Source organism: Electrona antarctica (genome assembly GCF_951216825.1).
Source record: "Electrona antarctica genome assembly, chromosome: 9".
In the NCBI taxonomy this organism is placed as follows: domain Eukaryota; kingdom Metazoa; phylum Chordata; class Actinopteri; order Myctophiformes; family Myctophidae; genus Electrona; species Electrona antarctica.
This window is the reverse complement of record NC_136790.1, coordinates 7,681,127-7,695,310: the sequence shown is the minus strand read 5'-3', so window position 1 is coordinate 7,695,310 and position 14,184 is coordinate 7,681,127. Positions and strand designations below refer to the sequence as shown.

The 14,184-nt window shown below is 41.3% G+C and overlaps 1 protein-coding gene across 4 annotated transcripts in view; it reads right to left on the bottom strand.

Moving 5' to 3' along the window:
* The window catches only part of LOC306930108 (uncharacterized protein), a 77,616-nt gene that overhangs the window by 45,584 nt on the left and 17,848 nt on the right, over positions 1-14,184 (bottom strand). For 3 of the 4 annotated variants that reach the window (XM_079510852.1, XM_079510855.1, XM_079510854.1), the window contains 2 exons: positions 8,214-8,320; positions 3,899-4,009 (listed from right to left, as the gene is read on the bottom strand). In XM_079510852.1, coding sequence (XP_079366978.1) covers positions 3,899-4,009; positions 8,214-8,320 — 218 coding nt within the window. The remainder of the gene's footprint in view (positions 1-3,898; positions 4,010-8,213; positions 8,321-14,184) is intronic. The other variant, XM_079510853.1, reaches the window with a different exon arrangement.

Genomic DNA, 14,184 nt, shown 5'->3' with positions numbered 1-14,184 from the left:
AACACACCCATCCTGTTCACTCACAGCTGTCCTCACAGCACCTACTGCTGGGAGGAGGTCCTCATCGCAGCCCCTTAACACACCCATCCTGTTCACTCACAGCTGTCCTCACAGCACCTACTGCTGGGAGGAGGTCCTCATCGCAGCCCCTTAACACACCCATCCTGTTCACTCACAGCTGTCCTCACAGCCCCTTAACACACCCATCCTGTTCACTCACAGCTGTCCTCACAGCACCTACTGCTGGGAGGAGGTCCTCATCGCAGCCCCGTAACACACCCATGATGTTCACTCACAGCTGTCCTCACAGCACCTACTGCTGGGAGGAGGTCCTCATCGCAGCCCCGTAACACACCCATGATGTTCACTCACAGCTGTCCTCACAGCACCTACTGCTGGGAGGAGGTCCTCATCGCAGCCCCGTAACACACCCATGATGTTCACTCACAGCTGTCCTCACAGCACCTACTGCTGGGAGGAGGTCCTCATCGCAGCCCCTTAACACACCCATCCTGTTCACTCACAGCTGTCCTCACAGCACCTACTGCTGGGAGGAGGTCCTCATCGCAGCCCCTTAACACACCCATCCTGTTCACTCACAGCTGTCCTCACAGCACCTACTGCTGGGAGGAGGTCCTCATCGCAGCCCCTTAACACACCCATCCTGTTCACTCACAGCTGTCCTCACAGCACCTACTGCTGGGAGGAGGTCCTCATCGCAGCCCCTTAACACACCCATCCTGTTCACTCACAGCTGTCCTCACAGCACCTACTGCTGGGAGGAGGTCCTCATCGCAGCCCCTTAACACACCCATCCTGTTCACTCACAGCTGTCCTCACAGCACCTACTGCTGGGAGGAGGTCCTCATCGCAGCCCCGTAACACACCCATGATGTTCACTCACAGCTGTCCTCACAGCACCTACTGCTGGGAGGAGGTCCTCATCGCAGCCCCGTAACACACCCATGATGTTCACTCACAGCTGTCCTCACAGCACCTACTGCTGGGAGGAGGTCCTCATCGCAGCCCCTTAACACACCCATGATGTTCACTCACAGCTGTCCTCACAGCACCTACTGCTGGGAGGAGGTCCTCATCGCAGCCCCGTAACACACCCATGCTGTTCACTCACAGCTGTCCTCACAGCACCTACTGCTGGGAGGAGGTGATGTTCACTCACAGCTGTCCTCACAGCACCTACTGCTGGGAGGAGGTCCTCATCGCAGCCCCTTAACACACCCATCCTGTTCACTCACAGCTGTCCTCACAGCACCTACTGCTGGGAGGAGGGGCTTTTTGGGTTCCATGTCAAGATGTGACACTGGGTATATTAAGGCTTCCTAGGTTTGGTATGACAGTAGTTTTTAACTGAATACATAATGATGTGACAAAAAATAGGGAAGGTATTCAGAAGATATTTGCACAAAAGAAAAATGTGCAAGTGAGATGCAAAAAAAAAGAAGAAAAAACCCCCTTTCACTGATAATGACATGCCTAACATAGGGATGTCAGGCTTTAAGTGATTAATTAATGACATGCCTAACATAGCGATGTCAGGCTTTAAGTGATTCACTGATAATGACATGCCTAACATAGCGATGTCAGGCTTTAAGTGATTAATTAATGACATGCCTAACATAGCGATGTCAGGCTTTAAGTGATTAATTAATGACATGCCTAACATAGGGATGTCAGGCTTTAAGTGATAATGACATGCCTAACATAGGGATGTCAGGCTTTAAGTGATTAATTAATGACATGCCTAACATAGGGATGACAGGCTTTAAGTGATTAATTAATGACATGCCTAACATAGGGATGTCAGGCTTTAAGTGATTAATTAATGACATGCCTAACATAGGGATGTCAGGCTTTAAGTGATTAATTAATGACATGCCTAACATAGGGATGTCAGGCTTTAAGTGATTAATTCATGACATGCCTAACATAGGGATGACAGGCTTTAAGTGATTAACTCTGTCTGCGGCTTTTATAAGAGCTTGTGACCAAATTATAATGACTACATTGTTGAGTCCATTGGAACACAAGTTATGTTGTCATTTCTTGAAATTACATGAAAGGATTCCATCGACAACGTGACAACCAAGGACATAGAGGCAAATATAACATAATTATGCCTCTATTTCCTTGGTTGTCAGATAATGCAACCAGTTAGAATAGTCTACTGTAAGTTCAGAAAATTCACTTTACTGTAATGCAGCCTTTAAAACAAGGAAACGACGATAGTAACCCAAATCCCAGTCTACATGTCATGGTATCGATATTATGGATATATATCACCAAGCCCCGATACAAGGATCTTAAATTATGCACCCAATGCAGCTTTGGATGTCATTCATTGCTATTAGTTCGCCTACTACAGTATCTGTGTTCCCAATTGGCTTAGTCCTCATCTAATTAAGTCTATTTGATCTTTATTTTATTTTTTTACCAAGCCCTCATACTGTATAGCAGGGGTGGGCAACTTTGACGATGGAGAGGGCCACTATATTTCCACACTCACTCCCTAGGGCCATATATTACTGTCGTAGCAAAAATAGCCGATCTACAAGCTCAAAGCGCGTCGCGCTGCGACACGCTTTGAGCTTGTAGATCGGCTATTTTTGCTATTTTAATCTTGAATTATTTTTTTTGCTATTTTTGAATTGGAATCCTGAAAATTAACATTTTTATGTAATTTCAAATGCCTTTAATTATACGTGTGTTGAAGCATTGAGCTACTCATTTAGACTGAAGTAATTAAAGCAGGTCATGTTTGCATGTTGTGGAATTGTAAACAGCTGAAACCAATATTATATCAGTATTCTGACATTAACCTGAGGGCCGCATTAAGTGAAGGTGGGGGCCGCATGTGGCCCCCGGGCCGCCAGTTGCCCACCCCTGCTATATAGGCTCATATTGAAGTTCATTAATAGACTTGATTTTTTTAATGCCATCTAATTTGACCTTGAACATGTAGAGGAGACACATCAGTGTTTTTGTACGTCTCTGCAACTCATGCAAGCGCCGTCCTTGTCATTCCAGTCAACCAAAACAACATACGGTACCACTGGGGGTTCTAATTCCGGCCGTTAGCACTGCTGCTGTGTAAGTGTTCCACGTGTCTCTAAGATACTGCGACTGGGAAAATAATGAATGATTCCATTCGGTTTAGTCATTTCAGGGTCTTGTCAAAAAGGTATCTTTCCTTCAAGTTGCGCTGCTTAATTCCCAAAGGTGTAAATTGCAGACTTGCAAAGAAAAAATAAATCCAAGGCATAAGATTCGTATAACTTATAGATGAGAAAGGCAAATAAAAAACAGGACCTACGCGTTTCGACCAAAAGGTCTTCGTCAGGGTCTATCTCTGCCAATTCATTAAAATGAGAGAGAATAAGGAATGCAAGACCTAGAATGCCCTCAGGAAGTAGCTTTCCAGAACTGCACTGCATTACCTGCAGAACAGCCAAAACTGTGAGATGTATTTTATTGCACTTATGGTTATAAATACATGACTCTGCATGCTGATGTTTGATGGAATAACTATCTAGCAGGTGGTGTGTTTTCACTTAAACACACATGGGAGGAGAAAACGATTGTTCCCCCCAATACTTTTCCTGATTAAAAATAAGACTTTTCTCACTTTTTTCATTTTTGCTTTCAAGGAGATTTAAATGGAACGCTTCTATCCACCTTCAGACCCTCTCTATAAGAAACTCACCTCTGCACACCGACAGTGAACCACACAAGGTCCCACAAAACAAGAAACCCATCTCATGCACAATAACCTCCCCCTCCGTCCTCTCCTCTTTTTTCATTCCCTAATTGCCACCTAGCTCCTCTAGCCTCCCCTCCTCCTCCTCCTCTCCCTGCCGCTGCTCCTCCTCCCTCCCCTTACCTGTTCGGCAGCCTCCGGGTCCAGGTGGCTGAGGTGGGTGTCTAGGAGGGGGACGGTGAACTGAATCTTCCTCGGGCTGCCGGTTTCCATGGTGCCACTGTCCCTCAGCGACTAGAGAGAGGAGGAGGTCCCGCGGGATGGCAGAGTGTCAGCCAGGAGGGTCCGTGGAGGGGAGGGATGGCAGAGTGTCAGCCAGGAGGGTCCGTATAGGGGAGGGAGGAGAGAGGTTCAGGCAGTGACGGTGGCTGAAACAAGCAGATCAAAATGGGGCTCTTGGTCCTATAGTTCTCCCCTGGGAGTATGCTGCTTTCTATCTAGTCTTTTCTTTTCTCCGGATTTTCCTGAACTCACTTTTCCCAAATGACCTTTTTTTTTCTTGCTCTTTTTTCTATCTCTTTCTATGTTTTTTATTTTCTTTCTTTTTTTCCTTCTTTTCCCCCCCCCCTACAAATCCTGAGCACCTGCCGGTGTGACAGCCTCTCTCTCTCGTTCTTCAGTGTGTAGCCTCGCGCTCTATCTCTGCATATCTGCCGGCTCTCAGTGCTGCTGAAGAAAAGGGCATTCTGTACTTATGGGAACCACCTCCCTGCCGCTCTCATTGGCTGTGCCCGCCTCGCTCTCAGACGACTTAAGTCCCACCCCGCCACCCCCTTCTTTATCTCTGTTGGCTGTCTGAGCACCGGGTTAATGCCCCCCCCCTCCCCTCCCCTCCCTCTTCCTCCGCACCACAGAGGGTTGTGTGAGGCTAAGACATAGATGCATGTGTTTGTGCATCTTGCACACTTATGTACCAATGCAGCATACGTATGCAGACCAGTACACATATACACCAGTTATGCACTTCAAGTTATGCAATTCACTGGTGCATGATAACTTTTGAGTGTATTGACATGTTTAATTAACAGTGAGCATATTGCGGAGAAAATAAGAGTGGCATCTATTTTTGGGACACGGTGAAGATGAAGATGAAGCTGGAAATGACACGAGCAGCTAGTATAGGGCTGCATTCATCTGTGTATCCAATAGCTGTCAGTCTGCGACTATCCATTTTTATTGATCTCCTCAGAAGTGCCTGAAAATCCCTAAAGCAAACAACCTGATACTTGACACCGTGCCGTGACACACGGAGGGTTTTAAATGACAAAACATACTATTTGGAACCGAGAGCATCCTGGCAGTCAATACCTCGAAAGCTTTGATGATTCTGTGCATGCTCAGCTGTTGTGGAAGCAGATCTCAGATTAGGAGTCATAATATTTTTTGTGTTCAATTAGTTTTTTGAGTGGTTTGATAAAAATACAACAACAATGTTACACTGTATAAATCCTGCAGAAGGAATACAGAAGCCAGCAGCCAAGATACAGAATTTACACCATACAAGGCAGAAGGACGCAAGGACAACACAAGAGACGGTCGCGGCCACACAGCCAACTCAAGGTACGGCCACTGAGCCAACTTGGGGACCCAACGCAGCTCCTCCAAGGAAAACAAACAATTTAACGGAGCTGAACGTGAATCCCCCCCACCGCCCACCCCTTTTTTCCCCCCTCACTGTATATGTTTCTTTTCCCTTTTTACCTCCTTTATGATGAATTCCTGTTCTGTCTATAGAAGTGTCTATTTGTACGTCTCTAAATGTTTTGATGATTTGAACATGGTGGACCCTATTGGAAACAAGTGTAATGCTTAATTGGGTCGTCCACTCACAGTTAACAGCCTTTGTATTGAGTTTGTGCTTGAAATGTACTGTATTTCTGCAAACTGTTAATAAATTCTTCAATCAATCAATCAATCAAAGGATCAGATTACAGTACTGGAAACATACTGTAATGTAAAGTAATCTAAAACCTCATATTGTATTAACTAAATGTTTTTTTTGCAAGGTGCAGCTTCTGAAACAATAATTGCATAACCTGGCAATAAATCTATATGCACATAATAATTTAGGTGAAAGGGATTAATACTGTACCTTCCCTATTTTTTGTCACATCATTGATTGTATAATATGTATTCAGTTAAAAACTACTGTCATACCACACCTAGGAAGGCTTAATATACCCAGTGTCACATCTTAACATGTACCAATTACTTATGCAGTAGTACGTCGATATAAATCAATGAGAGTGGGGGGGGGAAAGAGTGGAGGTGTGGAAATAATATTTTGTTGTATTCCATTGCCGAGAACCGGTTTGATGCAGGAATCTAATTTATTCTTGCAGTGTGCTTCTGGATTGCAGAGAAATACAATTGGTAAACCCCCTCCATGATTTAATTTGGAATCCAAATGTTTTTTTTGTTTTTCTTCTTCCAGTAAGACCATTATGTTGTCCTGGCATAATTATGCAAAGGGATTATGTAAAAAAAAGAAAGCCAAATTGTCCTCATGGTTGCTGAGAGTGGAAGAGTGACGGAGAGAATGATTGACAAGGTGCCACCGACCGGGACAATAGACCAAAGCACCTCCAGAATTGTTTTACAAGAAAAATGAACGCCTTGTGCGTATGCGCATGCATTAATGAACGTGTGTGTGTGTGCGTGCGTGCGTGCGTGCGTGCGTGCGTGCGTGCGTGCGTGCGTGCGTGCGTGTGCTTTAGTGCTGGTCTGATTGTTAAGGTCTGGCTCTCCACAGTACTTTTACTTGTACTTAGTACTTAGTTTTATTTTGTACTTTTGAAGTTTGGCCTTTTGGCTCTCCTGAGTTTCCTGAGCTTACAGCTACTAGTACTCTGTTTGTTTACCCTGTTCTGCCTTGGACTTAAATAAATCTTTAGATTTTGAACATTCCTATTTGTGGCGTTGCATATCGGGTTCAGTCATCCCGCTATCTTGACACTGATAGGTGCAGTCAGGTATGTGTATATTTAGGCAATGCCACATACACTGTACTTTATGTGGTGCTTTATTCATTGTGTTTATTCTTTTGGATTGTGTGTGTGTGTATATAATATTTTATGAGTTTAATAAAAATGGCAACACCTTTCACCAAAGTGCTTTACAATGTATTTCACATTCACCCGTTCACACACCCAGTGTTAATTTTGTTGACTATGACTAAGACTAAAAGACTTAAGGAGCTTGTACACTGCTACGCCTTTCGGATTAGGTCCTTGCAGAGTCAGACTGATGCGTTTTTTGGAAAATTGTGGGGAAAAATGGCGGCTCTGAAATTCGCGGCAGTGTGCAGGGACATTTAGATTTTGATATTTAGTCTGTGTTCTTCAAAAGACGAAGACTAACACTAAATATTTTCTGTCAAAATGAACACTGCAAGAAAGAGACTATAAAAGACTATAGTCGACTAAGACAAAACGATTTCAGAATACTAAATAGGACTAGACTAAATGGTGTTATTCAAAAGAATAGACTAAGGCTGAGCTCACACCTTTCATGCAATTCTGGTGTGAGCTCAGCCTAAGACTAAATCAAAATCTGCTAAAACAAACAAACACTGCACTCAGCACTCATGTTTACTTATGATTCCAAGATGGCCCCTCTGACTCCTGAGCCACTGCACTCTATCTATGAAGCCATCACAGCTGCAGCATCACTTACTGCAGAGGCAATCCATGACTTATACAGTAAAATATAGTATGTGCCCACGTCACGTGTGCGTACAGACACGCACGCGCAACACACACATACAGAAAAGGCAATTTAACCACCTTCAACCTGGCGTCTCTATATGTTTCTATTCATTACTTGGAGGCACCCCGTAGTCAATTAAGACCGTGGAATATTTCCAAGCTAGATCTCTCAACGGTCAACAGACATTGATGAGACGGTAATGTTATGGTTATTAACTTATTATAGTTATGGTGAGCCAGCTTTGAAAGCCTCTTATCAAGTCCCATGGAAGGCTTTCTAAAAAAGTGTAAACAGTGTAATATGCAACACAAATAAACAGTTTGTGGAAAGACGTGAGGTGACAAATTCTGAAGAGAACCAGTATCTTTTTATTGGCTGTGAGTTTGTGGCCAACCACTATCTAAAATTAAATGAAGATGACAAAAGTTACAAATATTTCTGCCTATCATTAAAACAACCATTAATGTGTGCAATACGTGCTAAATGGCTTTATATTGAATAGTACTTTATAAACAGAAAATGTATATTTATTTAACCAAACAATATCACTTGGACTACATTTTACTAGGGCCTTCAAATACAGTACTTTTCAAAGAACCGACGGAAGGCAATTGACATTACTTTTGGAAAATAATATTGATGGGGTAGGTTTCGAGCTCCATCCCTATCCAGATGTGACGTTATAGTGAAATACAATACCTTAACAATGCACATATATTTGTGTCATTACCTTATCAGAAGATAGTGTTGAGACTCTGGTCCTCTGGATGTCTGGGGCAAGACTGGGTTTTCCAATACACTGACCCATGACAGTTTGCTGGCTTTCTGGACTCTTCTCTGGGTTGGAGAAACACAAGGAGTGGATAGTAGTGGATAGTTGGTTGATGGTTCAATGAACTCTGGTGGAACTGAAGTATTACCGTGTAAAGAATGCCCAAAAAGTGTGAGAAGCACTGATCTATAGGTTTATTATTATTACAGTAAGAGAAGGAGAGCATCAGGTCTTTTACGGGTGCATGGCTTCTGATTAGGGTTGCACGATTAATCGGTAGCATAATTGCGGAATTGTCCATATCGGCCATAAAAATGCCATATTGGTATCGGTACGGTCTCAAAAGAACACAGATTATTTAATCGGTTTTCACCAGCAAAAAATTAAATAAAATCTACATTTAATTTGTGTACTCATTCAGTAGTCATTTAGTTGGAAAAGAGCTATTTATTGATTGATTGAATACTTTATTAACAGGCTTTGGGTCAAGCCCCTACAGGGCCTAGGCTTGTTTCCATTGTGGTTCTCTGTATAATATCGGAATCGGTCAGAATCGTTATCGGCAGTCCGGCAGATATGACCCTGCAAATAATCGGAGATAGGATATCGGTCATAATTTCATAATCGTGCACCCCTACTTCTGATTTACTAAAACACAAACCAAAGGAGAAGGAAAAGTCATTGTAGCTGGACTTTAACATAGTCTGCCATTATTAGTTACGGTAAACATTTTTACTCATTCAAATCTGCCCCGGCTTGTAGTTTTATAGCACTCAGTATTTTTACAGTGCACCTCCCACAATTCTAGATTCTTGTTTACAGCAGTGTGTGCTCGCTGCTCGGTTGAGGTTATTTGTGAATACTTTCCCTTCCGGCAATCAGTATACTCCGCTGAGACCTTGAGTTACAGTACGTGTACTGTAGGCTGCTCTTTGAAGACTTTTAGCATTGGTACGTATGTAGACAATGAATATTCCCACGCACGCACGCACGCACGCACACACCAGTGTTGTTTTTGTTGACTGAAACTAAAACAAAAAATGTTCGTCAACTGCCCTTTTTCACTGAGGAAAACAAAATAAAAACAAAATAAAAATGAGCTACGAGGACTAAAACTATGACTAAATATACTGACAATTTTGTCAACAAATAAAAACTAGATAAAAACTAAGCTATGATGACTAAAACTAAAACTAAATATAATGACATTTTCGTCAACAAATTAACTATACTAAAATGCCAGGGAGGGACTAGTGGACAAGAGTAGAACTAAAAGAAGTCCATTTATATTTCTAAATTACTTCTAAATGATCTATTCTACACGCCCGCAATTGTGCGTGCGTGCAGGTGTGTGTGTGTTTGTGTGTGTTTGTGGTAGTCTGGGAGCCATGGGGGTGAACATGGTTCGTCAGATAAAGTTTTTTTCTCAACTGATTCTTGTAGCTTGGGGTCACTTCTTAACAATAATCAAGAGGATGCCCAGTGATATCCCTTGAGCATTTTTAGTTATTAAGCCTTTAATGCCCGAAACACAAACAAATCCCCGAAAATAAAGCTTTGTATTATTTAATGCAAAAATACTTGGTCTAAATGCATCACATTTTCTTTCTACAGTGTTTATGAATGTGGATATGCACAATGTATTTGATTTATGATTAATGCATTATTAATTAATCAATTAATTAATTAATTAACATATTAACCCCTTCATGCCTGAAAACCCCCAAATCCCATAAAATATATTTTTGAGGGGCCCTTGCCACTCAGCTATGCTCAGCTTTCCGTGTTTGTGTAAACACAAACATTGAAGACAAAAGTGAAGACGGAAAAGTGAGGACGCAAATTGTGATTGGCTGAATGACTTTTGTGATTATTTGATGGTTGAGCACGCAATGTGACATATGATGATGGATGATATTGATGATGTATGATGATAAGAGCACCCCTCACTTCACACGGGTGTGATTTTTCTTTTTTTGATATACAGGTTTAATGTTTGTTTTTAGTTCAATGTTTGTTTTAAAAACGCCATTGACAATGAAGGGAAGATTTACGTCATCTTGTCCCTAACACAAACATTAAATGCCATTAACAATAAAGAGAATTTAATGTTTGTTTTACATCACCATTACATCACCTAATCAACATGAGTTAGACGTTAATATATTAGCGCCCCTCACCTCACACGGGTGTGATTTATTTTTTATTTTTGTATCTAATGCATCAACTTTTCTTTTTGGCGTGTTTATCCATGAATGTGGATATGTACATCCATCCATCCATCCATCTTCAACCGCTTATTTGTAGTTGGGTTGCGTGGGCAACAGCTCCACCAAAGAGCTCCAGACTTAAGTGGTTGTAATGAAAGGTAGAAAAGAAAAGCAGCACCTTGGCCCAAAATGGTTGAAAATCTGTCAACATGTTACAATGTTTATTCATGCGGGCCCCGACGCGTCATCATGCATCGCATTTTCGTTCAAAGGAAGTAATTAATTATGGACTTTTGATATAAAAATACACAAAAATTGACATTTTCCCATTGTTTTGGCATAGATTGGATTGGATATGCTCTAAAAGTGTGAAAAACATATTTTTCATTTCCCTATGTCTTTAAGGTTTGTGCAGACCCACGTCACCCACTGTTCCCCCATGGTGGATCTGAATTCTGAACACTTGGACAGTAATTATGTATCCTTTTTTTAACCCAGTGGGAGTGAGTCATTATATTAAGTTTTCCATCATCTTGAAGCACAAGCTTCAATTAGCACAAGCTTGAAGCACAATTAGGTAATTGTGCTCCTATTCAAAATATAAATGGCACACCATTTAAATGGCTTGGTTGAATGCTTCTGAAAGTTCTTCTGATTGTAATTCTACTTTGTCAATGTTCAAGTAGCCTATGTTATTTCAGTATATGGACTGCTGAGCTTAATAAACAGCCCTGAAATTCAGAGCACCTGATTGCACCTCTTGAATTGTTAAACGGTGACCCCAAGTTACAAGAATCAGTTGAGAATCATCTGATGAAACCACGTCAGAGTGGTTGAACTGGACATTGTTCTATAACTAGATGTTGATGTTGTCTTGTTAGTCTATAGGCTACTAGCCTGGTAAACCAACCACACTGTAAGTATGCTACTGCATGGGTTCAGTTGGTTGAACTGGACATTAGTTCAATCATTTGGTGTTGTCTTGTTGTACTGTACTGGGATCAGTAGTTAAACAGGATGCAAGCGTCGATATTTCTGTGACTGGTTATGGTTCCAAATATATTTGCAGATTCAATCAAAACATGTTCCATTCCTGGATGTATTTCTTACAATTGTGTTTTTCATCAAAAGGATGACAGAAAATGCTATGTGAAATATTCTTTTAGATTAGATCGAAACATATTGGCTGACAAAAAAGTAAAGGGCTAAAATAATTGTCAGACTAAAACTTGACTAAAATGTCAACAGTTTTTGTTGACCAAAACTAGACAAATACATTTACGGATTATTGGACTAAGATTAAGACTAAAATGCTCAACTTTTAGTTCGACTAAAATGTGACTAAATAAAAATAGGATGAGTTCGACTAAATACTATAAAAACTAACAACGGTGATTGAAACTGGACTAAGACTGAGACTAAATTTAAAAATAGCCGACAAAAACAACACTGGCACACACTCACACGACAGGTGCTGTCGACAACGACCAAGCCTAAATCAGGCTACAGAGGATGTTACATACACAGACAACGCAGCATGTTGCAATCTGCAGAATAACAACACATTTATATTATATGGCAGTGGTTGAAGAATGATGTGCAAATAGAATCCACTCGGCTACATCTGCATGCACTTTCCATTTAGTCATGTAGGAGAGCAAAGGTTCTGCAGTATAACCTTGGAAATCTCATTGAGTCACGTGATTTTCTTTTTAAAGCATGTGTACAACAGTGATTCTCAAACGTTTTCATGTCAAGGACCCTCAAATCAATATTTATTTGTCCGCAGGCAGACCCCCATTCGCCCCATACAATAGTGTTGTAAAAATTGTGAAGCATTAGAAGACTCATGCTGCATCCTTTCATCTAAATTCATTCTGACATCAACTACTTGATCCTTTGAGAGATCAGAGGGAGATAATGACACACACACACACACACACACACACACACACACACACACACACACACACACACACACACACACACACACACACACACACACACACACACACACACACACACACACACACACACACACACACACACACACACACACACACAGACGTGCAGAAAAGCGTGTGTGTGTGTGTGTGTGTGTGTGTGTGTGTGTGTGTTCACAATATGTCAATTCTTCCCCCCAAAACATTAAAAAATAGCCAATGTATAGACCTGCACGATTATGGCCAAAAATGATTGTCTCGATAACAGTATTTTGGCCAATATTGAGATCACGATTATTCATCACGATTATTCATCACGATTATTCACCGAGTAGTGACATTGTTTTTGACAAGTATATCACTGGTTTCATGTTGCATCTCCTATGAGCAAAATACAGTATTTCACTCCATTAATTATACCTACGGAATACGGATGCAGAATAAAACTGCTGAACCTCACTAGTTGACATGATTTTAACTGATACTTGCTGAACCTCACTATTGGACATACATTTTAACAATCTACAATCTCACAATGCGTCACACATTTTAAATATCAATAATAGGACGATCATGTAAAATCGTGATCCAAATTCAATGAATTGTGCAACACTATAGTGTTGAAGTGAGAGCATAAAAATGGACGTCTCTATATCTCTATCTGTCTAGGCTAAGATTAGGCAACGTCATTTCAACAGCTATATACAGACAGTCTAAATATAGACGCTTTAAAGCATGATTTGTGTGACAAATTGTGCTGTGTCATCATGTCGTGAGACCACTCTGTATAATACGTAGCCCAAGATGGCCACTGGACAAACTCCCAGACAATGGCTGTAAAAGAGGAGCGAGAGGTATAAAAAGGTAGCCTGGATAATAAACCAGACCGAATCAGCCGTTGGCAAAAATAAAATTGCCTGCCGGCGGATGTGATTTGAGTCTGGCTTATTAGCCAGGCTATAAAAAGGTACAGTATTTCAAATGTGTTACTTTCTATGTTGCTGCTGTCTCCTTGGGGAGACAATTCTGTATTTTAGAACTGAATGATGATATATGATGCATATGTATAAAATGTATTGTCTACCCCGGCAATGACAATAAAAAACAATAAGTTAAAAAAAAAAAAGGTACAGTAGTCAGCACATCCTCTGTGCCACTGCACCCGTATAAGGGTCTATTCACTTCCAGAGGGTTTTACCGTCCATCTATCAATCTATCTATGATGTGACAGAGAAGAAATAAAAGATACAGTATAGGCATGGTGTAAAAAAGCTCTACTTTTGGTACTTCAAGTACATTTTGATGCCAATACTTTTCTATGTTTTCTTTTCTACCTACAAGTATTTCTACAATGTGGCATTGCTACTTTTACTAAAAACAAGTGCTTCTTCCACACCACTGCCTGTGACTCCCTGCAGGCTCCCCAGTTCATAAAATTCAGATGAGATGAGCACTGCTTCGTTTCCAGCTGAGCTAATTAGAGGCCAAGGAATGACAGCAGCAACAAAACGAAGCACCTGAACTCTCCCTCTCGCTTTATGCCTCTGTCATTCTCTGTTATTATCTTTGCCAGGAGATTATGTTTTCATCCATCTGTGTGTCTATCTGCATCTTATCGCTGGAATTAGCCCTTCGCTAAGTCCCTCCCCAACCTGTCCAATAGGCCTATCTCACAGCCCGCTTTCCACGCCCACTTCCGGTAAATAGTGGTGTCTTTAACATTAGCATTTACACGTTTTTTTCTCTGGAGAATCTAAGTACATTTTCTAATGTAAA